General features: G+C 38.7%; 1 protein-coding gene across 2 annotated transcripts in view; it reads left to right on the top strand.

The window, feature by feature from the left end:
* Positions 1–27,879, top strand: part of NTRK2 (neurotrophic receptor tyrosine kinase 2) — a 198,183-nt gene extending 170,304 nt beyond the window's left edge. For both annotated transcript variants that reach the window (XM_054283145.1, XM_054283160.1), the window contains 2 exons: positions 21,669–21,827; positions 22,535–27,879. In XM_054283145.1, coding sequence (XP_054139120.1) covers positions 21,669–21,827; positions 22,535–22,720 — 345 coding nt within the window. In that variant the 3' untranslated portion in view covers positions 22,721–27,879. The remainder of the gene's footprint in view (positions 1–21,668; positions 21,828–22,534) is intronic.

Genomic DNA, 27,879 nt, shown 5'->3' with positions numbered 1-27,879 from the left:
ACAAATACTTTTGTCTTGATCAGTTTACCCCATCATTAGTTTGCACAGAATATACAAAGTAAAGATGTTAGTATTTATGAAAGACATTTCCAAGTGGCTGGATTTTCAGGGCAAGGAAAATGTTTTTAAAATATTTATTAGTTATGAAAATACTTGTCACTAATTCTGCAACTCTTATTTGGAACTTCTTCTGTTGCTGTGTATGAAACACTGCAGATAATCAGGTTTGACTATGTCTTCTCCATGACTGTGACAGGAAAAGCCCATCTTTTAGTTCGGCATGCAGTCTCTTTGCTCTTGACTTTGATAAGATACAATTAAACTTTAACCTTCAGCATTCTAGGAAGGTTGAGTTCTAGTTTTACAGATGCTTCTGTTTTACTACAGCAGGAGAAAATACTGCTTTACTTTGTTTCCCATGTCCTGCATTACTTATTAGTGAAAGTCAAGATTTTAGAGGATGAAAACATGTAATGGTTCTGCTTCTGCTCCAGCTGTATCTCCTTTCTGTTTTCTTCACACTTTTTTTTTTAAAGAAGTGTGACAATTTGAACTTACCTTTTCAGCTCATGACCATTTCAGAATATGAGTGGCTTCTATTTGTATCAAGGTTATTACAACCCTTTCTGGTTCAGCGAGGTAGAAGCTCATTTTAGGTCAAAACATCGCAGCTTTGTTGCAAAGTGAAGTATTGGAGCTTCCACTGGACTGTGCTGGGTTCTCTCTGTCGTTTCAATGTATAGCAAATTCATCACATTCATTATTGCATATTATATGCAATACTCCAAGCTTCTTTCACAGAAAGTACAAAGCCATCACAGTCACTCTAGATCATTCAAGTTTTGAAAGTCTGTTCATGTTCTGGAAATTCCAAATATGATCAGAAAGTCCAACAGCAGCAGTCCAACACTGATGTGAGAACCAGGACGCTCTGTCAGTCTTCCTGAATCTTGCATAGTGGGGATAGGGAAATGGACAGACTCATTTTTCTCTTGGATGTAACAGAAGAAGATGTAATAAAGCAAACCAATACCTGTTATTCTCAAAGGTGAATGGTATTTTTCTCTCAATCAACCTTTCTAACAGCTTCCACAAGTCCTAGAAAAAGCATAATATTCTGTTAGAAGGGGGCCAGTGGAAGTTGCCTGGAAGTTAATTGAATGGTTAATCTTTTCTTCTATTGCTGAGTTTGGGACCCTGTTGAATAACATCAAGATAAGCTGTTTGATTTCTAACGGGTGTCTGGGTGCATTTTTCTGATCTTGGTCGTCACTGGGAGCCTCGAATTGAAGGAAACATGAGCCCCAGGGTGGCTATGGAAGTTTTTCTCCACACTGAAATCGCAGAGACTAAAACTCTGCAACTGTAATTTCAATTATATAGGATGATTCTGTGCCTTTTAAAGAGCAACTATTCAGAATTTAAAAGGTGCCTGGAGACTTCTGAGGACAGGTGAGTTGAATTACAGTTATTACCAGACAGCTATTTCAAGATTGCTATCCTTTGAATAACAAATCCACCATCTCCATGAAACGACATCAAAATGTGGCATTTATTTGTCCTTCCATGATTCTTCTGGCACTCAACACATAATGTGAAATTTCCTGTCCTTCACCTCAACAAGGTTCTTTATAGAAAGCTTTCTTCTTGCTTTAAAGAAAAAAACACTGACCATTAAAGTTTCTAGTGTATCAGACTAAAGTAATGAAATTAAAAGACTTAGATACTCATTTGATTTCGATAGTTTTTGATGTGTAAATGCTAAAACTGGTTCTCTCATGTGCATGAAAGAGCAGGGGGAAGGGCATACCCAAATCTGTATTGTTGTTGTTGTTGTTTTCCACTTCTGTGAGACCCCATCTAGAGTGCTGCATCCAGCTCTGGGGCCCCCAAGATATGAAGGAGGTGGACCTTGGAGGGAGTTCAGAGGAGGGCCACTAAGAAGCTGAAAGAGCAGGAGTTCTTCAGCCTTGTGTTTAAGAAGAAATATTTAACTGCTCCCTCTTTTCTGAGCACAGTCTAGCAAATGTGCAGTATTCAAAAGAGGTTGTATAGAAAAACATTATAAGATCCTGTAATTCAAAATGTTTTCCATAATGCATATTTAGATTGCTAATGGCACTGGAATCTTTTGCTCCAGAGGGAAAAAACCCATATGTATCCTACATGTGATACAAAAATATTTATATAGAAATGATACAGTTGTAAACATGTGAGCAGTTGCCCTGATGAAGTACATTCGCAAATGTTTCTGCCTTCATCCGCTACACATAAACATGGTTACCCAAGGACTTGTTGTAAATGCCAAAGATCTTCAGACATTTCATTATGTTTTAATTCAATATGCAAAGGTGATTTTTCATTTTCCTACCAAATGAAAGGTTTAATCCATTCCTGCTGATGTGAAATGCACCTGGTACATAAAAATAAGCAACAAAGTGTGGTGGAAACTCAGCCCATCTTCAAAATTAGACATCTCACAGATACATGGGGCTCTTCATTCTGGCCTAATCTTCTTTGACTAGACAGATAGTCTCCTGATCTTCCTACCCTGCCCAAACAAGTTCAATATGGAGACTCTCTCCCCTTTCCAAAAAATGTCTGAGCTTGTTCTTAGATATGAATCACATTTTCTTATAAGTTACCTGCCCTATCTCTTGTCAGTTTTTGTGGGCATTTTCTTATACTGTGCCAGAGTCTATAAGATTAGGATGTGGGATGTTAGAGGTCACTTCTGACAGTTCTCATTATTTCTTGTGTGTGAACCAGTCCATAGATTTAGTCTTATCCTTGCTTGCACCTCCCGGTACTGTCCATTTCTGTGGACACAGCTCCAGAATTTTAGTACCCATTTTGTATAAAAATACTTTAATCTGTTCTTAATTAGTCTCCTGGTAATTTTATTTAATATTCTCTTGTTACAGTTCGTCAGACTTTGTCAATGACTATTCTGCAGTAGTTGCTGACTGACCTCACTTTACTCATCATTTTAGTGAATTTATAAGCAACTGCACACTGACATGTGAGGGGGCCGTGCCTTTGTAAAGTGGCAGAATTATACCCTGTGCCATGTTGTTGGTACCTATGTTGGTGATGCTCACTGTCTTTAGATTTTGTGGCAGCGGGTGCTTATTGAGCTGTTTATTGTGCATTTAGTTAACTGCATTAACTAGTCAGCCCTCCGGGTTCACTATGGCAATGTCCTTCTGTCTCTAGGCTATTGAAGATGTTGAATGTAGCTGGTTGTAACACTGGCCTCTGAGGACTTCACTACTGCATCCTCTCTGACCTGAGAAGTGACCTTGAAGTCCTACTTACTGCTTCTTGTACTTTAACCAGTTTTCACTCCCTAAAAAGGCCTTTTGTAAACCTTCTAGCTGCCTTTTTTTTCTTTTTCTTTTAATAGTCTCTGATGTAGAGCCTTATCAAAGGTGTTCGTTTTGAAAATCCACATATGCTTTGCCTGCTGTATCATCTTTGTTCACACTCATCCTGTGGATCACCTTTGGGCTGTTAGAGTGAGATCTCTTCCAGCAGAATTTTTTTTCCCACTCTGTTCAGAAAGATACAGAGAGTTGTTTTTTTCCACGCATCAGCTCGCTATTTCTTTTGGTGAGAAACCTGAAGTTTCCTACCTGCCTGCCTTCTGACTCAGGTGAATCCCTGGTAATGTTAAGCAGTTTCTCTATTTGCTTGGGGAAAAAAACTTTATCTTTTTTTTCTTCCTGTAAATCCTTTAACACTTTTTGTTTAAAACATTATTTCCTATTCAATAAAATGACTACCAATTGCATGAAACTAGGGCCTTACACAAATGCTGCAAACCATGTAAAACAGTTTTCATTCTCAGTTTAGGCATTCTTATATCTTGCAAACAGTTCTTCTGCACTTATTCATCTTTTATGTACCAATTTGTGTAGCAGCAGCTCACATGTAACAGAGCTAGGGAACTGAAATTTATAATGATCAGTCCTTTTCTCTTTTGAAATCAATGGCAAGATCAGGTGCAAGGCAACATGGAAGTCCCTGAAAGAAACAATCCAAGCAGAAGTCTCCTTTGGTGGTCTCAGCTAAGGAGGAAGTATCCCTTTGGGAAGCTAGATGGGCTGTGTGTCCTTTGTTGTCATGCCTGAGAGCTGCTCCCCAGCCGGCGCTGCAGTAGGTGCCCCTGTTTCACAGGAATACCAAGTGGCGCTTTTGTTGCGTATGTTGGGTACTTCAGCTCCAAAACCCTGTGACACTTTATGGCACAGCAAGTTCTCACTTGTATCTGAAGTAAATTTTCACTGCTAAGCTGGTTGCTCAAGAGGTTGGAACAGAGAAAGAGAGTTGAAACATTTGTTATGTCCCTTGCATAAGTGAGTCTGCCTGGGACATAAACAGCTTCATCTTGTCTTCAGAAAAGTGCTGACCCAGTGGGGTTTTCTTCTTCTCTCTGTTTTGTTTGTGTATTTTGGGGAGCACGCCAGTTTTATTGACCTTCTGAGGGCTCCCTTCATGAATAAATCATATCATAGGGAGCTGTGCTTAGAAAAAAGACACATAAGGAGATTCACTACTGCTGGCCTGAAAGCTTACAAGGAGACTGGGTAGGGAGACAGCGTCCCTTGTAGGTTGAAATTTGAGTGCTAAGGTTGAAGAAAATATTCATTTTACCTTTATTATATATGCCCATAAATCCTCAGGAGACAGAACTGAGGACAAAAGTGCAATTCCCACAGCCACACAGCCTGAAGCAGAGACCAGAATTCTTTTGGACACAGAGCTGGTGTTGAACTAGGTGCCTGCCCAGAAAAGGCATCAGCGCATACAGACTGTGCCACAAATGCTGCATTTTCATGCGACTCCAGTCCAGCAGTTAGCCTGGGAAAGGGAGGCAGGCCTGAAAAGCTGGGCAGAGGATCACAGCCTTATTGCCTAGGCAGGGGTTTGTCCTCTGCCAGCTTGCGCCTGAGGCCCCCTCAAACCATTTGCTTGCTGTAATCAGCCCTTTTTCTGGCTAAAAACAGTCCTTAAGATCCAGATTTGGGATTGTCATAACCCCTTTCACAGTATGGCATGTGCATACACCGGGGGTGTTTCATCCAGACAGTAAATGGATAGGACAAAGGGGGCAGAAAGAAATTTGAATCATTGTGAGGAAAAAAGCTGGTAATCTTGTTTTTCTCCTAAATGTCTGATTCCTTATGCTGTGTATATACTCCTCTTGGGCAGTCCCTTTGCAGAACAGCCCAGACCCATTGGCCAGCCCCACATGGCCAGCCTTGCACCTTCCCACTCCTCCACTTCTATTCCCCCTCCAGCATTTCCTTCTTTGAGCTTCACCACTGGAATCCTCTCCCAAGGCTGATGGGGCAGGTTCAGGGTGTTTGACGGCTCAGTTTCCATGGCAGCCAGGCTCCCCTGCTCCCAGACAGCAGCTTAGGAGGAGAAGGGAAGGACAGCAAGGGAAAGTCATTAAATGTGCCAATTTGTATGCAGGGCCAGGCAGTGGAGGCAGCAGTAGGGGTTCCTGGGCTGTGGACCAGCAGAAGAGGGCTGCAGCAGGCAAGAGCTGAAGGGTCCTGGCTGAGCAGCAAACAGGGTCCTACACAGGACACACATCCTTTCTCTTACATATGAGCTCTCCAGCATCATTCCCACCCCACGGGAAAAATGGGATGTGAAAATAGAGAAAGCCCCTAATAGGGACAAAAATGATACATTCTGAAATGTCCAGCTGGAGAACTGCAGAGAGGGGAAGGAGTAGGGGGAACTTAACTTTAAGACTTGATATTTTCTCTGCTGCCTCTTAGCTTGTAGCCCATGGCAGAATGGGATTACAGAAAAGATGCAGCTTGAAGACCAGGGTGTATTTTTATAGGAGCAGAGGACAGGGATCTGCTGGACTGCACTTATCATGCCAAGCAATATGCTGCCCCCTCCTGTAGAGCAGCTACTTTCTCTTTACATTAGTCTTTTTATTCATTTCTTGGCCTAGTCCAGTGGGTTTTTTTAAAAAAATTCTCAGTTCTGTTAAATGGTTGCAACATTTTGTACTGGGTTGACAATACTTCAGTAAAGCTGCCTCTTACTGAAATTTTATGCAGCTGCGCAGGATCTGTAAATGTTCTGTGGTGTTTCTGAATAAACAGGGCAATGTAACAGTCTGTCATGGTTTAATCCCAGAGAGAACTAATTACTGCACAGCCCCTTGCTGACTCCCCACCTCTGCTGGAATGGAAGGGAAAATCAGAAAAAGTATGACTTGTGGGTTGAGATAGGAACAGCTTAAAAATTGACAAAAATTAAAATATTATAATAGTTATTATTTAAACATTTATATTTTAATAATAGTATTATTAATGGAAAGGGGAGGGGCAAAGGAATAAAACCCAAGAAAAGAGTGACGCACGATACAACTGCTCATCACCTGCCAAACAGTGCCCAGCCCCTCCACCCTCAGCAGTGATTGGTGGCTCCCAATCAGCTCCCCCTGGTTTATACAGTGGGCATGATGTTCTGTGGAATGGAACATCCCTTTGGCCGCTCTGGGTCAGCTGCCCTGGTGGTGCTCCCTCCTGGCCTCTTGTGCTGGCTGGCAGAGCATGGGAAACAGGAAAGTCCTTGACTTAGTGTGAGCACTATTCAGCAGCAATTGAAACCTCAGTGTTTTATCAACATTATTCTCTTAAAAAGTCCAAAACAAAGCACCAGCTATTAAGAAGAAAATTAACTCTATCACATGTGAAACCAAGACACAGGGAGAGATTATTAGATGGTTTTATTTTGTTGTGTTACAATATTTTATATCTGAGGGAGAGCATTCTAAGTATCTTAATAGGCCATAGATTGGTAGTATTTCAGATTTTTATTTTTTTAACAGCTCATGATCACTTTCTACCATCATTTCACTTTCCATGGAAAGAGTCTGCCTAGAGAAACATTAGAAGGGTTTGCTTATTAATTAATTATTTTGTTGTTGCTTGTTTTTGTTTAGGCTGTAAGATAATCCATTCTCTTCTCAATGTAGTTTTGTTCCCTATAGAATGTTTTAGTGCTTTATCTGGGATCCAGTTGTTTTAAGACATGTTTTATTGATCTCATGTGAAGTTTTGTTTATTTTTTTTTCTGTGAATATCTGTAAAATGTACCTTCTCTCAGTGTAAATCTTGAGTATCTGAGTTGTATATGGAGCAGTTTCAAGTGGGGGAAGAATTCTTTCTGGAAGTGATAATGAAAATAATTTAGAGACTAGTGATATTGCATGAAGGCGCTAATCATGTCTCTGTCAGCCTTTCCCTGTGCCAAGCTACTCAGGGCTTGAAACACACTGGGAATCCCCTGAATGTTGCACACCCACATGTTCAAAGAAGTGGCATTGTGTGCAGGAAGCTGCCCAAAAGCATAATGGTCCCTTCCACCTCACAGCCCTCCAGCAGCAACCTCTGCTGAGATTCTTCTTAGCAGACATATGTAAATCTTTGCTTCATTTCTGCACCCATTTAGAAGATGCACAGTATCAAAAGTATGCTGCAGAGTGTGTGACCTAAACTGAGCATCAGTCACATTTATTTCAAATTATCCGAGTAACTTTTGGTTTACATTTTCATTCAAATCTTTTGGGAGCCTCTGGCTGCTGTGTTTTGCTGGGAAACACCAGCATTTTTAATTTAAAAATTTTTTGTTGTGCTCAAAATTTGGAGAAAATATTCAGTACTTTTGCCTGATACAGAATCAAATGTCAGTATTTCAAACATCAGTAATTCTCACAGAGACAAGAACACATTTTTATGACCACCATAGTTTTGTTCAGTAGAATAGTAAGAGTACCATAAGTAGCTAGGTAAAAGTTCATTTAATCAATCAGTTTGAATGTGTTGTGAAAGAGATTTTTAAGGGGAGACTTTCTCAAATCAAAAGTACAGGGGGAACTTTTCTGCTGCCTTGTTGACTTCTTATTCTGCTTATCCCCTATCCTCTGCTGCTTATGATTCTTCTGAATCATAAGGTATTACCATAATAGTCAAAACTTATGGTGATTCTTCTGTCAGCTAGTCCTTAGACTAAATACAATAATCTCTTCCTTTACAGAGCTTAATTCCACTCTCTTCTTCTTTGTATCAGCAAAACAAAACAAAAAGATCTAGGGCTTGGTTGCACATAGGCTGTTTCTGGATACCATTGCACAATAGAAAAAGATTTTTCATTTTTTCAGAATAGTAAAAGATTATTGAATTCTAGAACTAGCATCCTAACTCATGCTTATAGATGCAGTTTTAGCTTTCATTTAAGTTACGGTATCTTTCTCTTCCTCTGCATGAACAGTGCCTAAAACTATAATAATTAATATTAACAAAGATAATATTGTGTTAACATAAAATATTATTTTTTAAATACATTTGAAACTTCCAAATCATAATGATAACATTTTCTTATTACTATGTAGTGTTCCAGATAATTATTCTGCAGACAACCTTTTGGCAAATACTCTGTAGTGATTGGTACGTATCTCAGTGTTAAAAGTCAGCAGAAGATGAATAGTATTTCATCCCTTGCTCTCCGTCTAAGAGCATCATGAGCAACTTGCATGGCATGGCCCTAAGTTGCTATCCCACAGAGATATAATTTCACCCTTGGTGCTAAGGCATGATAATAGAATGCAAGCCTTTGACACAAATAATAAAGGTATTTACAGGTGCCTAACTTGCTGGTTGTGTATTTCAACTCAGGCTCCTAAAGGAACTAGGACATAAACAGTAATGGAAAAGGCTTTTTGGCCCAGTGTTGGGCATTGCAGAAGAAATTCCTGGTTCAAATGCAAGATAACTAGAGTTTATACTTCTCCTGCAAGACAAAAGGCAAATGTACTTACAGTTTTGGAGAAAAAAATTATGTCTGTTCCTGTGATGGCAGACATAACCTCAGAAGCTGTAGAAATTTGTGGCTAGTCTTCATGCTGTGATTCTTTCCCCAAAGCTCTGCCTGAGTTTCACCTAGAGAGCCCACCTGGCTCTTGGTGACAGCTGAAAAGCTTTCTGCATGACTGCTCACAACCCATGAAATCCATCAGGAGCCAGTGGAAATTGCCTTGTCTCTGCTCACCCTCTGTGCTCTTCCCATTCCCACATCCTCTTTTCTGTTCTACTGATACTCCTCTTGATTCCTTTCCCTATTCCCCAGAGCTAGGGCGCCACGTTGTTGCTTCATTTTGTAGCTGCTTCTTCATTAAAGTGCTCCTGCTGAGCATAAAGAGGCCCTTATTTGAGCAGGTACATCAAGGGGAGTAACCTATATCAGGTTCATTTAACAGGGAACATTCTCCCCTACTTTTGCTATAGTTAAGACAGTCATGGAGGCAATGATTTCCTTTTACCATTATTGTGTTCTCCTGTCACAGGAGGACATGGAATCTGGGAAGTTGTCTGACCTTAAAGAGCAAGAAGTGGAATTGTATTTTGTCCAGGAATTGTAATGCTTAATTCCTGTCTGATTCGAGTAGGCTCACATATGATATTCATTGCTATCTCTTCAAAATAGGCAAGGAAAGTACATATAACCTTATTTCTGCCTTTCAAATGTCTAACTTCCACCTGACTATTTCCACAGCTCAAGAATTCTCACAGAAAATTGGAAGCATCTCTTGCTTTCCACCAGTGACTTACTGACCATAACAGTGAGGTGCTTTACCAAATACCAGTGCCCTATAATGTCATGTATACATATACATACACATATATATATATACAGTGATATATCAAAATTAAGTGGCATACATTATACATTTTGGGATTGAGTCTCCATGATCTTGCATCAATCCAGTTCTTTGACTACCTAGTGCAAGGTTCTCATCATCAGAGCATCCAGCCACTCATACAGCAATGAGTATGTAAATATAATATATAAATATAATGAGCATGTAAAGTGTTCAAAAGAATTGAAAAGCAACTTAAAACAGATAAATGCAGACTTCAGAAACTTGGAGGACATTAATTTAAAATGTCAGTGCTCGCACATATTTGCCATGCTAGCAAGGCAGTCTGCTTTGTCAGTATTAACTACTCAGCATAAGCTCACTGATAAAATTAACAAGTCTTAAAATTAACACTCTGTTCTGGAGGGCTGGAGTAATCATACAGAATGGGTTTTCACAATACAGTGGGTTTTCAAACTAAAAATTATCATGGTAGGAAGAATATTCTTTTAGAAGAAGATTCAGTTAGAACTTAAGTGTTGCATCTGCTTTTCATTAACAAAAATCTCTTAGCTCAGTGACTGAAGAGTCTTGAAAGAGAACTGCTATCTGGCAGAGGGGAAAGGAAAATAAAATGGGGCTGCAGCCTAAGTGTGGAGTCAAGGCTAATGGGAACACCAGAACCACCCCTGATGGATACAAGATCCAGGGACATTTTTGATGGAAATAACCACAGAGGTTATTTAATGAATGTGATGGCTTAATATACAGAAAGAATAAATAGATTTGTCTGGCAAGAAAGCAAAGAAAATTATATACTATGGGCTGAAATACATAATATTTTAATAAGAACATCATTGAGTGCATGGAATAATATTCTGTGGGGATCGACCTAAACATGTCCAAGGAGCAATAAAGTAGCATGACTTTAAAAGGAAATGCAGGCTTTGTGGAACAATATTTCAGAAGTTTTGATCCAAAACAGATAAAAAATATTCTGAAGTACAAAGACTCACAAACAGGATTAGAGCTGTATTAACCCACTGTGATATGAAATAGTAACACTGCAGGTGCTATGGTAAACCCATTTGTAAATTTTTACAAGTGACTAGAAAAAGTGTTGTTGTTGCTGTTGTTGCTATTATTATTATAACACTGCAAGCCTGTGTAGGAGCCTCATGTAGATCAGGATGCCATTGATCTAGGTATTTTACGAGCAGAGGTCCAAATACTAGTTCCAGCCTAATGGCAATATTACATGGTATAGTAATAAATTTTCACAGAGTTTGATTTGGAAGTCCTAGCCTGAAGTATTCCTGACTGTCTAAAAAACTGGGTATGTAGACAATCTCAGAAAACCCCTCAAAAATTGAAATATGTTGTCCTGACAACATAATACCGTCATTTCCCACTTGGGTTATTTTGAATGTCTCCAGGACTTCATTAATCTTGGCAACTCTGGAGTCTGGGAAATCTGTACGTAAAATTTATATTGAAGATTATAAACTTGAACTTCAGTTCTAATAGTAGAGATCTAAAAAATTTCGTTACTTCTCCTAACTACTTTGGTGTAAAGTTGCAGCCTTTTTTTTTTTAAAAAAAAATCAGATCTAACCTTTGAGCTCTCCATCTTACTGCAGATCCTACTTGTATTGGAGCAGGTGAACTAAAATTATGTTTCTATATTTATTTTGAAGTAATTATTGGAGTGCAGCAAGTAGAGGATTCCATGTGTAAGAGGATTCTTACTTACCTGGAGAGGAAGATAAGCATATATGAGGGTGGAACCACCTAAGAGCTGCATGGTTACAGTAAGGAGTAGCATCAATCAGAGGAAAAGGTGGAAGGAGTGCTCCCTTGGGGCACCACAAAATATGAGGGAAAAGCAAGGAAAATAAGTGTAGTTGTGTGCTTCTTTTCCACCCATCTCTTCTTTGGTCACACACTACTGACATTTGGTGAAGGATGTGAGGAGTACGTTGCACAATCTGTAGCGTGGAGATCTATATGTCAGATCTTCAGAGAGTCCCAAAATGCAGCAGTGCTGGTGCAGAATCCTAAATTCTTTCAAAGTTTACTCTGATCTTCCTTAGTTCCCCAGGATCACCTGGTAATAAGCAAGTTAAGGAGGCTTTATATCAGAAAGCCAAACCTCTGCCCTGATGGCACACCATCGGTGAATGGATACACCCAGGGAAGTTTCAGGGGGATTTTCTTACTAGATTAACACCCTCTGCCAATTCTGGCTTCTCGGGAGGTTATCCAGCTTTGTTTTACAGGCAGAAGGTAAGATGCTTCAGCCTCACAGGCAGAATTGAAAGCTCAGTGTTGATGTTAAACAAATCCAGCCATGTGAATTCCAAGAACTATTGTATACACAATGCAGGATATTGTTTCCCAAATGGAAAATTACAGTAGACGGTAGAGATGAACACTGACAAGAAAAATGAAAAAAAAAAAACAAAACAAAACCCAAATTAATATGAAACCAAACCCCAAATTTATGGTTCCAAGCCCTCTGCTTGTGCAAATTTTCCCTTTACACCGGTATAGGAATTTGTCCAAGAGCTATAAACTGAGTTCATCACTCCTTGGGCTACACTTTGGCTCTTGTATCCAAGAACAATATTTTAAGCATGGCTTGAGGAATAATTCAACATACGAATTTGATGAGAACGATTCAGGATTTTGCAAGCTCCATAGGAATGAGGGTGGTTTTTTTCCTCCAGTAATAGCAGTTACTTGTATTTTTAATGATTGTGTTGCATGTTGTTTGATGGATGCCTCATTTCAGAGGAAATGCTTGTTTCAAATCATAGAATGATGTTGCGGCACAAGTAAGGAGAGAAAAACTAGAATTCATGGACGGAAAACAACAGAGAATTTTTTCTGTTCTACTTTAGTGAAAGTTTTATCTTGTGTTTTCCAGTTTATGTAAACAAATTATGGCCCAGAGAAAGTGTGAAGCAGAAAACATCATCAAGACTGCAGAAGGGCAGGAATATGAGTACAAGGATCTCGTCATTGCCTTGTTTATTAACGTCTGGGCGAAGGGGGAAGAGGCTGTCTTACAAAATTCAAAGAACTGGCACATCTGAGACATTTCAGCTAGAAATTGTGATGCTCCCATGCAGTGTACTTTATAAAATATACTTTTGTGACTCACAAGGGAGAAGTAGAGCTACAAACCAAGCTCTGTTGCTCCCCTTTTCTCCTGTGATGTAATTTGACAAGACCGAGAGAGCCAGACATGCTATGTTAACTTTCAGTAAATTTGAAGAAAAATGTGGTTTTCAGTAAAATATGGGAAAACGTTGCAATCTTTAGTAACTAAGATGTAGTTTTCAGACTTGACAATAGCAGTAAGAGATTTCCCAGTGAACACAGACTGTCTTAGGTGGTGTGGTATTTGGCTTTCAGAGTCTGTGCTCAAGTTCCTGCAACTTGTTGATATTGACTGTGCTGTTCATCTGGCATCTCATCACACTACACTCCAACCCTCACCTGCAAAAGCAAAAGAGTTTTTAATTTGACACAGATTTGTAGAAGCCAGCTTTCCAGTGCATATTAAAGATTATTTTAAAAACCTCCTTAGCCCCGGTAGCCCAAACTACTTAGGATTAATATAAAAGTGGAATTTGATATATTATAAATCACTTTGAAAATCGGAAAGACAGTAGCTGCAATTCATTAATATTGCATCGCAAAATTGTTTTGCTGTTGACTTGGACAGATTAGATGATCATCCTGGAGCCTGTGAGGACTTTAACATTCCAGCTGCTTGTCTGCTGGTACTTAGTATCTCTCTTCATCTGCTGGTACAACCAGCAGACATTCACATGTGGAAACAGTTGTAAGGTAAGGGATATAGTGGCAAGTTTTTGTAAGGACTTCAGTATCAAAGAACCTCACATGAGCTCTACATTCTGAGCTGAAAGTCATGCCACTGGAGTGAACAGTAACTATTCTGTGGCATAACTTGGTACAGAAAATTAGGAGAATGCAGAGTGTTTTACTAAGGAGGGGTCATCTGATTCAGCAGATCTTCTCTGGCTTTTCCAATCTCCTTGCTTTTTCACTAAGATCCTGAATTCCTCTCTTCAGAAATGAATTTAGATCTATACTGAATTTACTGAAATACACTGTTCGAAGTGTCATTCCTTCCAATTTTCCACAGCCTATCTCCCTTTCTCTTAGCTTAGGTGCTTGTTTGTTGTTTAATACTAAAATACGTTATCATTTTGAATCAAAAGACATTGTATTTTAAAGGAATAGACTTTTTTTTGTTCATACACACTTAATCTGTGAAACCAAAAAGCTGTTATCCATTCATTTTAAGTGCTGCAGATTTCTACTCAAGTTAACTTCACTTCTGTTTTTCTAATAAGAGATCTTTATTTTAATCAGAGATGTGAATCACATTACCTTCTTTACAGCACTCATCTGATGTTACATCCAGTGCACTTCATCTTCTTTTCTTAGAAATGTAAATGGCCTGTAGTGCAATAACTACTACAGTTCATTAATTATCCTATTTGTCTGGCCCAAATTGATATTGTGTTGTGTAAAACACAACAATAGGCACCATTTCTGTATCTGTTCAACTTAACATTTTAAGATATTTGGATGATGCTGAATTGCAAGATGCTCTAGATCATTGACCTATTTTAATTTCATGTGGTATCTCCCTGTCATTCCATCTTTATGCCAGAATTATTTCTAGCCCTGCATAAGCATTGCTGAGAGGTTTAGTAAGGACTGCATATTGCAATATGTGGCCCGTCTATACAGAAACATAGGAATAACTTCTCCAAAAGCCCTTCTAGTCCAGGATCCTGTCACTGTGAGAAACTGGTAAATGTGGAATAGTATAGAGACATGCTAAGCTCATACTAATATTTTCCTCAAGTACTCTCAGCCTCCAGCATCTACAGTTCCAGAGCTCCCTCGGCCAGAGACAGTGTCTTCATATTTGATAACCCTTGTCAGATTTTATCCTTCATCAGTTTGTTTAATCACTTTTTGATCCCAAATAAACCTTCCATATTGGCAGTATCCCATGTCAGTGAGTTCCACAAGCAAATGTACATTAGGTGACAGGGTGCCTCTTTTTGTTCATTATGAACCTGCCATTTACACATTTTTTGGTACCTTCTGGTTGTTTTGTTACGCGAACATCAGAGTAACTGGTCTTTCTTCATCTTCTCCATTCTGCCCGTGGTTTTATAGAGGCTAATGAGAAGAATTTTGTCTCCATGACACAAAATTGCCACACAATAATGAACTGATATTGAGCAGTTGAAGAGAGAATTTACAGTGTAATAAATGTTGTAGACCACGTTTCACTTTTCTGACAAAACCACTGATAGAGTTAATAAATAAGGGTTAAAAGTGAAAAGGAAAGGACACATTTTTAGCTATTGTCTAATAATATGCCTTATTTTATAAATCAGTAACCTCTTGTATTGGAGTGGTATGGCTTACTATGACTATGAAAATAATATATTGTTTTTCTGCAAGTAGACATGCAGGACTGATATTTCAAGAGAAGACATTGACTTCATCTGCAAGGCCAGGGCATGAAAGAAATTAAAATAACAATTATTGATTTTTTTCCCTATGCTAAGAGAAACATTTACCAGCTTTACAAGGGGGAAAGAGCAGATGTTCAGCAAGAGAGGAGAGGTTTTCAATTTTAGCAATAAGACATGATAATTTTTGCAAAGAACATTTCTTTGCAGTTATATCATCCTGAGATGGGAAAACAAGCCAGAAGACCAAAATATAAATAGTGAAAAATACCCAAAAATGGGTATTTTTATCTTGCGAGTATACTGGATTTTTTTTTTTTTTTTTTAGGAGAGGATGAACAAATGATTCAAAAGATTCAGCTTCTTTCTAGTTTGACAGACTAAGGTGTGGTTGTGTTAAAGAGATTGAATATATACTTGTCATACGACTTTTAATTTGGACGTATGCTGAACTATATTGCTGCACTCAAGTCTACCACCCTCAATTTCAAAAGGCCTGAAAACAGCAGGACTGTGGAAAGATGCACCAGACAAGCCAGACAGGACATTGGGACAGGATCAGGGCTGAACCCCTGACAGTCATTCAGCTTCATTGGACTAACAAAGTGAAGAGATTACTTTTATTCTCTTGGCAGAAAAAGCATCACTAGTCTTTACAGAATATACAAAGTGCTATGACACATTACTGAAATGTCACTCTGCAGGAATCGTGGGAATATGGGAACGTGAAATGTTAATGAGGAAGTCTGTTTTCCAAGGCTATGCAATTGGTTGCTGTGCTTTTTAGTGCATGAATTCAGAGTAATCTACTACTTAAAGCCAGAAATTAGGGGGAAAAAAGATAATCAGAAAAGGGTTATGTAACAGAATGCCTGCAAATGCTGGGATCTCCATTTGATGTCCTCTCCAAGGGTGCTGGAGCCTCCCCAAACACGGTCACTGGCATTTAGGAGGAAGACTGTTCTGACTGGTCTTGTCCTGTCCCTTGTAAGCTGCTGCAGCACCCTGCAGCTGGGTCGTGGAGCCCCAAAGCAATCCATCACCCCCAGCACCACAGCCCCCAGTGAACTCACAGTTAGACTGGGCTGCAGCAGGCATGCATTGCAAAGGAGAAGCCAATCCCTCGTCATGGTACTCAGATGAATAAGCCATAAACCTGGTGTGAATTGATGAAATGGGCATCTAAGCAACAGTACTGGTTGATTTGACTGAGAGTCAGAAGGTTCTGCAAGAGAGATCTTGATGGAGCGGCTTAAGGAGAGCTGCATGAGGTTCAACAAGGCAAAGTGCTGGGTTCTGTGCTTGGTTCACAACAACCCCATGCAGTGCCACAGGCTGGGGGAGGAGTGCTTTAAGAGGTGTTCCGTAGAAAAAGACTTAGGGGTACTGGTCAGCAGCAGCTGAACATGAGCCAGCACGCGCCCAGGTAGACAAGAAGGCCAATGACATCCAGGCCTGTATCAGAAATAGTGTGTCCACCAGGAGGAGGACAGTGATTGTCCCATTGTACTCCACACTGGGAAAGCCACACCCCAAATCCTTTGTCCAGCCCTGGGCCCCTTGCTCTGAGCTACTGAAGTATGTCCAGAGCAGGGCAACAGGGCTGTTGAAGGGTCTGGAGCACAGGCCTTACAAGGAGCAGCTGAAGGAGCTGGGGTGTTTTTGTCTAGAGAGGAAGAAGCTGAAGGGAGAATTTATTGCTCTCTATAACTGCCTGAAAGGAAGTTGTCGTGAGGTGATGGTTGTTCTTTTCTACCATGTCTCAAGAGAAAGGATGAGAGGAAATGGCCTTAAATTACACCAGGGAAGGTTCAGATTAGAGAATAATTTTTCTCTGAAAGAGTAGTTAGGCACTGGAAAAAGTTGCCCAGAAAAATGGTGGAGTCACAATCTCTGGAAGTGTTCAACGGGCATCTGGATGTGGCACTTGGGGACATGGTTTAGGGGTGATTATGGTGATGCTAGATGATCTAGAAGTAGATGATTAACTAGATTATGAAATAGACGATCTTTCAGGTCTCTGGCAACCTTGGAAAGTCTGTGTGATGATTCCACATCTGTGGAATAATCTGTGATTATTTCTTGTGCCTTTCCTGCCCTGTGGCTTGTGTCTTTTCTGTGCAGCCTCACATACCCCTTGTGCCTTCCATATCTCTGTAGGTTGGCTTCCCACAGCTACACCCCCTGTCTTCTGTTTCCAGCAGGAATACAAGGCTTCATTTGGTTTTCTCTGTAAGAAAAACCATTCTGTCTTCTCTGTAAGAAAACCATTTTCTCACAATCATCAGACACAAGGTCTTGGATTTCTACGGCAGCTGGGCCATGAGGTTGGAATAGTGAACATTTCAGGGTATAGACTGATATATTTTTAATTGGAAGAACTTAAACTCTAAAATTAGAGGCTGTGCTTCAAGACTAAGACATGATCCTTCTATAGAAGGACTAGGAGATTAATGTTTGCAAATAGATTAAAACAATGTTTAAGGCCAGCTTCTCTGGCACCTTTCAAAGTGCTAAATTAATTGAAAAGATGGCTGCTTAAAGTGGTGAGAAGTGTTAATGACATTGTGTAGTGGAAAGTGCAACATTTCATACATGGGACATTGTGGTAGTTTTTCCTTAGAAGAGCTGCTTTGGAGAACACAACAGCTCACTGATTGGGCATAGCAGTCTCCTCCCTGTGGATTGTTTGCACTTTGCAGAGGCTAATTCACCAGGTTTTCCAGCCCAGTATTGCTAGTAAAAGCAGCTAGTAAAAGCTAGCTAGAATATAGTGAAAGGCTGTAGCTGGGCAAGGGTGTAATTTCATAAATTGGCATATGGAAGTTCTTAAGTCTGTATTTCTCTGGAAGTACAATTCTAAATAAAACAGAATTGTGATGCTGTATGGTATTATGGTGATAATGCAGCTGCTTTCAGGTAAGTATCAAGAAAACCTACTCTAATTTGTGTGCATAAAATGGTCATACAGCTACATTGTGAATTTTAAAGTGGTAGCATATTAAGTTAAAACTCGAATGCTTTTAATCCTGTCGTAACTTTAGCTAGACTGAATATAAAGGCTTTATTTAGGCATAACTATAGCCTGTACAGCACAAAACCATTTGAAATGTATGTGTATCAAGCAGCGCTGAAGTTACAGTGTGCATGGCAGGGACTTTACACTGCAGAATACTGGTGATACCTGAGAGCTTTGTAATAACCTGCATTTCTTATTAAAGGATATGCTGAAGGCATCTCTTTGAAGCACTCAGAACCTTTAAACTTTGGTCAGTGAAGTAATGTTCTCATTCACCGGTTCCTCTTGGAAAAAACCTCCTAACCTTGTTGAGAGTATGGCAACAACAGCAAAAAGGCACCCCACCTCTCTTCACTGCTGCTATGGCACAACCCTTGGGTACTTGGACTCTTAAGATAAAAATCAAAAGAAGCTCTCAACAGACACAATTTGTTTCAGGCACCCTGCAAACAGTTGTGTCAAGTCCTAGGCTTCAAAAAGCTCTGAAGTATGTGCTTCACTTTAGGCATCCAACTAGCAGAGCCCTTAATGCTTTTCTGAGCTGAGTGAGTGTTGACTCAGTAACCACTGACTTTTAATAGAGAAGGAAACATGCATTTTGAAGAAATGCCTTTGGCCTGTACTTGTGGTTTCAGTGGAACTGAACTAAAGTGCAAGGTGCTCTAAGACCATGGGTAGATGCACAGTGTGCCATAGATGGTCAGTGTTGTCAAGGTTATCTTGTCTTCATTGCAGTGCCATCTGTCAAGAAGACCACACTGTATATACTTTTGTTGATACCTTGAAAGGCAATAAATTCTATCTTCATAAAGATGTTGAGGTGTTTGAAGTAACATGAATGATAAGAGATGGAGAGACCTCAGGACTTCTCAGTACTGGTCAAGTCCTCTGTCCAGCGAACTCTTGTGCCTTCAGGGACATAAATGGATACAGCTCCAGGCAAGATGATCTGGGAAGAGCACCAATGAGCACTGTGCCTCGTGCTTACCTGTAAACTGAATTCTTGCTGTCAATACTAACAAGTCAGTCTTGCTACAACTGCCAAGAGAGACAGCTAGGTGTGTGATGTTACAGATCAGAGGTGATGTTACTCTAGAGGAGATTGTCCTTCATTTTCTTGAGTGGCATTAAAAACTCAGCATAGAATCCTACCAAAAATAGACTGGATCTGTAGTGAAAAAACATAAGAAGATTTGAAGAGTGGTTGGGGATTTTTTAAATTGCTTTTTCAAAATCTCTTGATTTAAGATGTGACCAAAAAAAAAAAAGTCACGTATTTTATTGTCTATGGCTTTCATTAATTTTTAAGGGAATGAGTCAAAGAAATTGCTGAACAAAACCAGTAGCAGAGATTATGATGAGCAGATGTAAGAGCCATTTTAATATTTAATGAGACCAAAGCGTTCTCATCACTAACCATCTTTCATGGCACTTGCCTTTTGAATGGGTGTATGTGGCTGCATGTTTCTAAAGGACTAACGTTTTTGTCTTTCTAAATAAAATACCTCTCAAGACTGGCTTAAAATTGGTGGTGGTTTGGAAGTGTTGGGTTGTCATGTCAGTTTAGGTTATGATAAGGTGGGAAACTGAGTGTTTGGTTGCATCTCAGCATATTGGTGTGTTCAAACTCCCCACATAATTGAGGGGCCTCTCAACCAAAGCTGATGAGAAATACCACAGCACAGAGCCTTACAATCAGTCTGTCTGACAGAGAGATAAACTGTTAACATAGAGACAAATGGGCCAAATTGGAAAAAGCACTTAAAAATGTGTATCCATTCTCTATCAGTGCAGTGCACAGGAACTGGGTCCCTTTTTAAATGGCTTGGATACCTGTGCATAGTGACCTGCATGGAGTCAGAAGCACATCCACAGTGTAGCCAGGAACTGAAACTGGGAGCCCTGCCTGTCATTCAACAACCTGTAAAGTAATATTCCTCCATCACTCACACACATCTCATGTGGAGAGAGAAGAAAAAGGGCCTCATAATAAACTAAGTCTATGAACATTTTAGCATTACTTTCTGTTTCTATGAAATCAGTAGTGAACATGGATATCACTGCTGATGAACGTGTAGCGATGCACAGGACTGAGCTCTCATAGCCATTGCTGTGTCTGGTATGCTGCACTAACACTGAATTGTTGACAATTCAGTGTTATTGCAGCATTACCATAACTGGTAATGGATATCCTGTGTGATTTAGAGATAATGTTAACCCTGACTGTTGGGTTTTCTTCCATTTGCTGTTTGAACATGAGAACAAGAAGACCATTATTTGTAACAAATGTTACATGGCAAAGGAGAAATTATATTTTGAATTGACAGAATCTTGAAAGGGTAAATGTGGTTTCATAACTACATATATATTCAGAAAGGAAAATGAATTAATCAAGAATAAGATGTCCTTGAAAAAGCTTTTTTTTTTTTTTTTTTTTAATCTTACTTGGAAATGTTCTCACCTTTCGTGGTACAAAAGTAACTAGCATATCCGTGTATCCGTATCACAGTATCTCAGCAGTTACACTGCTTAAAAATTACTTAAATAGATTTCTTTATTGATGCGATCCAACCAGAATAGGACATGCCAGGAACAATAAATTGTCTAGAACCTGGAAATAAAAAACTTCAAAAAATTTAGATTAAGGTTAGGAAATCTAAGTCTAAGGAAGTTTGATTTTCTGGGGAAATTTAAAAATGTTCTGAAAGCTCTCATAAAGTCATTAATTCAGTGAAGGTCCCATTCAAAAGGAGTTGATTTGAGGTAGGAACCTGCTATCTTACAAGTTGTTTATTATCAAGGGAATATATCCAAAGGACTGGTGTGTTTTGTTTGTTTTTTTTTTTAATGGACAGGGTAGTTAACATGGAATAAAATAATTTGATATATTAACTGTGGAACTTAACAAGAGAAAATAGCATTTATTCAAAAAATAGCTTTAATTCAGTCAAAATTAGGATATTCAACCATACAGATCCAATCCTACCATTTCATACAGTCAGACCACATTGTCTTCATGTATTTCAGTTGATGTTGCAGAGTTTCTAAGAGAATCATCTTTCCAGATTTCATTTAATGAATCTTTTTAGTTTCTTGAGTGTTAAAATAGAGAGTGAAACTGGCCTAATTCAAAGTTGGCTGGTAGTGTAATATAGACTTTCCTGTTCCTTAGGTAGGGTGTGTCAAGTAAACATTAAAGATTAGTTCAGACTTCAGAAACAACATCTTTTGAGATTTTTGTTGAGGAACATATTGTGTGGTAGTGATTGTTGCTGGGGGAGAGGAGTTGTGACCATGGATCCCCATTCTTCGAAGGTCCTCAAAGTGAATATTACCAGATTGAATAAAAAAAGAAACCACGGATTCTCCATGTTTATTGTCGTCAGACTGTCTTGTGAGGGTCTGAAGAAACTATTTCTAATCTTTTTTTTTTTTTTTTTCTCAGGTTGGGGGTCACACCATGCTGCCCATTCGTTGGATGCCTCCAGAGAGTATAATGTACAGGAAGTTCACCACAGAAAGTGATGTCTGGAGCCTGGGAGTTGTATTATGGGAAATCTTTACTTATGGCAAACAGCCATGGTATCAGCTCTCAAACAATGAGGTTTGTGTATTATATTCTCAAATTGAATTGGGAAAGCTGTTATGCTAATTATTGGTGTAGCTTCTCTGGATAAAAGACAGCAACAAATTTATTTCTTAAAGAGCAGTTGGAATTTAATTTTTTCCTTTGCATAGCATAAAGTCTGCTCTGGGTAGACCATGAAACAATGAAAGGACCTTAGCTATCTCCTGAACAGATGTATCATACACGGTACTGTTTCAGAGTGGTTGTCCTGAACCACGGACAGATTAGATTGAAGTAATCAAGACATCTCTTGATTTCTAGGTAGTCACAAGTATCCCCCTTCCAGAGATTAGCCACAGTGATACTCAGATGTTTGCAGAAGGTAGAGAGAAGGAGAGGCATTGATGCTCTATGAGCAGGTTGAAAATTTACCCTCCCTCTGAGGTGGTAGCTGGGTAGAGAGAGAAGCTATGGGATTAATTCCCAGCTCCAATTTCCTTATGTGTGGAGTGGTCAATGAGGTAAACTTAACATGAGTGAAGTGATTGCTCTTTGACCACTTACATTACAGTGAATTTTCCAGATTTTATACTGCTGCTCATACATCTGCTTAGAAAAGCAGTCCTTTTCAGAGATGACTGCGTGGCAGACACCAGTGAGGCTGCTGTGGTTAAAGTTAACTCTTCCATGGGTGAACTCTAGGTAGCTGGCACAGCTGATCCTTTGCTTGTGATTTCTCATAGGTGATTGAGTGCATCACTCAGGGCCGAGTCCTGCAGCGACCTCGCACATGCCCAAAGGAAGTGTATGACTTGATGCTGGGCTGTTGGCAACGGGAGCCCCACATGAGGCTTAACATCAAAGAAATCCACTCCCTCCTTCAGAACTTGGCCAAGGCATCTCCAGTCTACTTGGATATTTTAGGCTAAAGTCTCCTAGCATTTCTTCTTCTGGGCTGCGGGAATGAATGTGTTCAACTGCCGCTGAACTACATTAAAATGTGTTCTTAACTTTGACAGTATTAATGACAAAGTTATGGAGAAGCTTTCAAAGGGCAAGCAATGTGTGCTTCTCCATCTGTAGACACAGTATTGACTTTTTAGACATTACCAAGATGTATCTTCTCTCTTTCTCTCAGTTTCTATCTTTTTTTTCCTTCTCTCCTGTCTTTCTAATCAATTTGGCTTCTGCATTATTGTAACTCTGCATAGACAAAGGCCTTAAAAATCCAATCTGTTATATCAGCAGACTCTTCAGTTTGCCCACCACAACTAACAATGCCTTGTTGTATTCATGCCTTTGATGTGGATGAAAAAAAGGGAAAAATATATTTGACTAAAACTTTGTGATTTCTGCTGTATAGCTGCTGGGAGTTTCTATGGATTCACCTCATTTTTTTTGCTTCAGCCTGTGGGTGGAAAAAGAAGACTGGTGTTCTGTACATGAAGAATGTTCTTTGCAGAGACAAAGCCAGATAGAAAGAAGACACTCTTGTGTGACACACTATCTGGAGGACCTTGGGAAATCAGGTGGCATCCAATCCTACATGAAAACACTGAAGTTATTTGATGGAAGACAAGAAGGGGTCTAGCCATTTCCCTGAAGAGTCTTTCTGAGGACTTAAGGAATTGTTTAAGGAGGTGCTTTGCCAGCACCATTCATTGCCAGAATCAAGTGAAACAAAATAAGATGCTGCCTGCACTGCACGCAATTGTGTTACAACATGATAAAGTAAACACATGCCCTTTTTTTGTCTTCTGGTAGGATATTGTCATGCCACTGGTGTAAAAATGTTCTCCAGCTAGTCTTTTTTAGTAAAGGCTGAAGCTAGATTTAGTTACATACAATATTAATTTCAAGATTACATGTTGGAACTAAGGATTTTGATAGGACAAACTATAAATGCTGAGGCAGGTGTATCTTATGCTGTGCTTGTCCAGCAGCATATTCCTTCCTTCCTCGATCCTTTCTTTTTTCTTTTTTTAACCGTGCAAGCCAAACTGTGCATGGTCTTTGTCGATTAATGCCCTTTGTGCAGAAACAATCTCTCATCTCGTAGTACACCCTAGTAGACATAGCAAACTCATAATGATATAACCTATATTTCATTAGAAGGGGCTAATGGAGGACATTAGCCATGTTAAAATGCCTTTACAATGTTATAGATATTATAGGCTGATATAACATGAATAATCTAAAGCACGGAGATCACTGGTTATGTTTGAGACATAGCAGGGGATAAAGATCTCTAGAAAAAAAAAAAAATTTACTCTGTGGTTATGGCTTGCTATTCAGAGTGCAAAGATTCTGACCTCAGCGTCATTTTTGTATTGGTACTATTGCTGTCATAACCAACATAAACACTTTATTGAATAATTTATTTTTGGTTGGATTGGCATTGTATGTGTACAACATTTGCATGGCCACTGTGTTGATGATCGCTGCATGAGCATACATGTTGTTTTTCAAACTAGAAGTTGACAATTTGAAATTTAGAGCTAGGATTATTTTTAATATGAATTCTTACAAATGAAACCTACCTTACCTATTCCTCAAGACTTCTGCCTCCCTCTGTGAGGGGGCGTTATTGCAAAAAAGTGATCTTTCTTTCCATTTTCTCTTTTTATTATTTCTTATTGATATGAGCCAGATCAAAATAGTCCATCTTCGTGTTGGGGATATTTTATTTAATAAATTAAGCATTTTATTTTTGTAAGTGTTCCCATAGCACATTTAATATATAATTTGCTCGCATGTATTATTTATTGAGGCACTTTAAGTTTTTCCTTCAGAAGCTTTTAGAGCTAGCTTTTAAAAATTCTGAAGATTTTCAGAATAAAACAGTTCACTGGACACTGATGAAGTTTTACCCTTCTCAATGTCATTGAAAAGGCAGCATTACAAATAAACATGACAGTGTAACTATAAAGCCATACTCAGTATTTCTTTAATAAACTAGATGTTATTTCTTAACTGCTACTGAACTGGAAACACATAAAAAGCCAGAGGAAGATTCCTACAAAATGGGCCTTAAGATTTTATCTAGACTGTCTTGGAAGTTCTCACAGAAAACTAGAAAAAGACTGAGCATCCAGTGAAACCCATTCTCTTGAGAATATGAATGTTATATTTTAAAGGAATTTGAAATTGATCTTCAAAATAACAGTGGTGGAAAAGAAAGATATCAGAGTCCTCTTACTGTGCAGTGGGAAGAGGGTGCAGTTGGTGGAGGGGGCTGCTAAGTTTCTACCTGCATATTCTGTCTTAGTTTCTTCTGAGAAAAAGGCATCTAAGATGATGCTTTTACTGTAAAAGAGTCTCCAGCCCAAAAGCAAGCAGGTGTGTTTTGCAAGCACTGAAAGAATGTATACCAAAAAAACCACAAGACCCTGAAAATGTACTTAGTGGCATCTTCTTTTTGGTTTACTAGTGAGACTTTTAGAGTCATTTCAGAGAATAAATAGTATTGAAATGCATTGTGCAATAACATAGCAGTTTGTTAAATTTCTAAAGGACCAAATGTACTACAGAGCCACCACCTATAACCTTGACCTATATCATTAATGTTCTTGGTAGTGCATAAAATGTATAATCACAGTAGAAAAGCTGTAAACTGTAGCTATACATAGTTTGCGTTTGTTCATGAAATGATGGGTAAGTGTAGCAGAGTGAGCAGAGAAGAGGAAGAAATATGTTCAAATCACAATGAAGGGTGAGTATATGTGCATATTCATCATGCTTGCACTGTCAGGTAAATTGTGTACACTAAGTAATTATGACAATCAGGCTCATTTAAAAAGTCTTTCTGGACATAGGACTTTCTGTGCTATGAACTGACCATATATATATAATATATGTATGTTCGCATATGGCATATATATATATATACACACACATAGCATATACATGTATGCCTATGTCTGTTGTATTTTACTTATATATGTGCAGACATGCATGCACATTATGTATGGGCTGTGTGTATATGTATAAATTTACATACACCTCTGTTATTACAAATTATGATTAGAGTGCTATTAATAAATTGATAACGTCTGCTGAGTAACCAAATTTTTTTTCTTTTGATATTTCTTTTTCTATATTTGTAAGATTCAGCTTTCTAACTGGTGTGCAGCAGAGGCAGTGCTAGAATGCCAGAGATTTAACAACGAGCACTTTTCTTCCCCAGATGATTGCAGAAAAGCATTTCTTCCATTCCCATCTCACTTGTTGATTTTCACAATGAAATTAACAGATAAGCTTCCAAGCTCAGAAAACAGAGTTAGTTTTACTGTCTTTTCTGGGTTTGTGCCCCTGTTGTTTTATTGTTCTAGCACAATAGTGCAGCTCCATTAGCATTTTGTACTTGCCTGCAGTAACTAAATAATTCCAAGAACGAGCTGGACTATTCACACTGCAACATGACTTGGAGAACAAGAACACTGACATTCAGGAGTAATAATAGTAGCATTCATCGCACTCTGTCTTTCACTCTCAATAGATCTGCAAAACTCAGAACTGACCGTGGAGAAAGACACTTGTAAAGCAACAGCATCCCATGATGCCTGATGGAGTGTACACTTTCTAAAGGACTGCATTCATTTTGACCTGTAAAGCAAAATATCTATATATTGTCTACAGGTTAATAAGTAACTGCTTATTTTTGATCTTGGTTTTTTTTTTTCCTTGCTATTTTTTATCATTTTCTTTCCTTTTTTCTCTTTTCTTGTCTTTCCTCCTTCTTTCCTTCTCTTTTAGTTCTTTCCCTCTCTTTTTCTTTCTGTCTGTACCCTCCTCACCTTTGTAAGAGATTGTGGTCAACGTAGACTTTTACAAAACACTTTGAAAAGAAATTAAATAACCCAAATGACTAAGGTATAATGTATATGTGCTAGAACTAGTCCGCATTTGGGTTGTTGCGGCCTGTAACTGAATTTCCAATACTGCTATAAAATGTGGGGGAGGGGAGAAGGGAGGGACTGGAGAGGAAGTTGGGTTGGGATTGCTAAAGAGAGATGAAGGTTTTGATAGCACAGGAAGTTGTATCTTCTTTTTGTGAGGGCTGGAATAAACCACTGCTTCTTTGAATAAAAGGTCCTTTAGAGCCTTAGTTAAAACACCTTTGTTTGGGCAGGGTGGGGGGAAGTGTTGTTCATCACAAATATGAAGCAAAAAAAAGAAAAAAGTCTAAATGTTGCAGGGAAAACACTGTGAAATTCACAATAGCAACCAAGTGACTATTTTGCCATCTTTTAAACATATGTCTCAGGAGAAGAAATGGGAAACGATGAGTGTGTTATTTTTCCGTCTATGCATTCTGCACAAGATCTGTGGGGATTTTTTGTTTGCTTGTAGAAGGTTCTGAGTGATGACTGGCTGATGTTTTATAAACACTGAATATTTGAGCAAAGATTATGGAAGCTGCTAGTAAGTGAGGCCATTGATTGAAATATGTGAGAAAACAGAACAAATCAAATCTATCCAGAGGCCTAATTCTTGCAGCTTATGTGTATCTTTCTGTAACTTGTAGAAAAGCACCTAAGAATGTTTTATATACAAATAATTTAATTTAACATTTATGTTTAACTGAATCACCAATAGAGAGAGAATCAATTAATTATGAAATATTTGTCCCAGCCCTTCTCTCCACCTATAATTTATGTGTATATATTCTAGATATCACTCCGTTTGTCACTTTAGGTAAAGAGGAAGATATCTACATACAAATATAAATCTCTATATTGTCACCAAATTGTGACCTGGTGTGTAGAGCTATCTTTCTCCTTTCTTTTTTTGCCTTTTTTTAAAAAATTTATTTAATGTGATGTCTCTGTGGAAATATTTAGTGGTTCTTGTTTTGCAGTTTGTTACAAGTAGTCATTGCTTTAAAACTTTCATTGCATCTTGGCTGATTTCAAAGTGATGCCTAGGTATCAGTGTTAAAAGTTTTGTTCGTGAATCATGTGACCAGCTTCTCTCAACATGACATGGAAAGTCTCTTGTATTACAGTGTATTTAATAAAAATGATGTCTTACAATAAACAATGTCATCCAAAAGAAAGATAAAATTATTACTTTAAAACACTAAAAA

Source organism: Melozone crissalis, unplaced genomic scaffold (assembly GCF_028551555.1).
Source record: "Melozone crissalis strain CALT ecotype California unplaced genomic scaffold, PUWL_Pcris_2 ptg000005l_1, whole genome shotgun sequence".
Taxonomy (NCBI): domain Eukaryota; kingdom Metazoa; phylum Chordata; class Aves; order Passeriformes; family Passerellidae; genus Melozone; species Melozone crissalis.
This window is presented reverse-complemented; position numbering and strand designations above follow the sequence as displayed.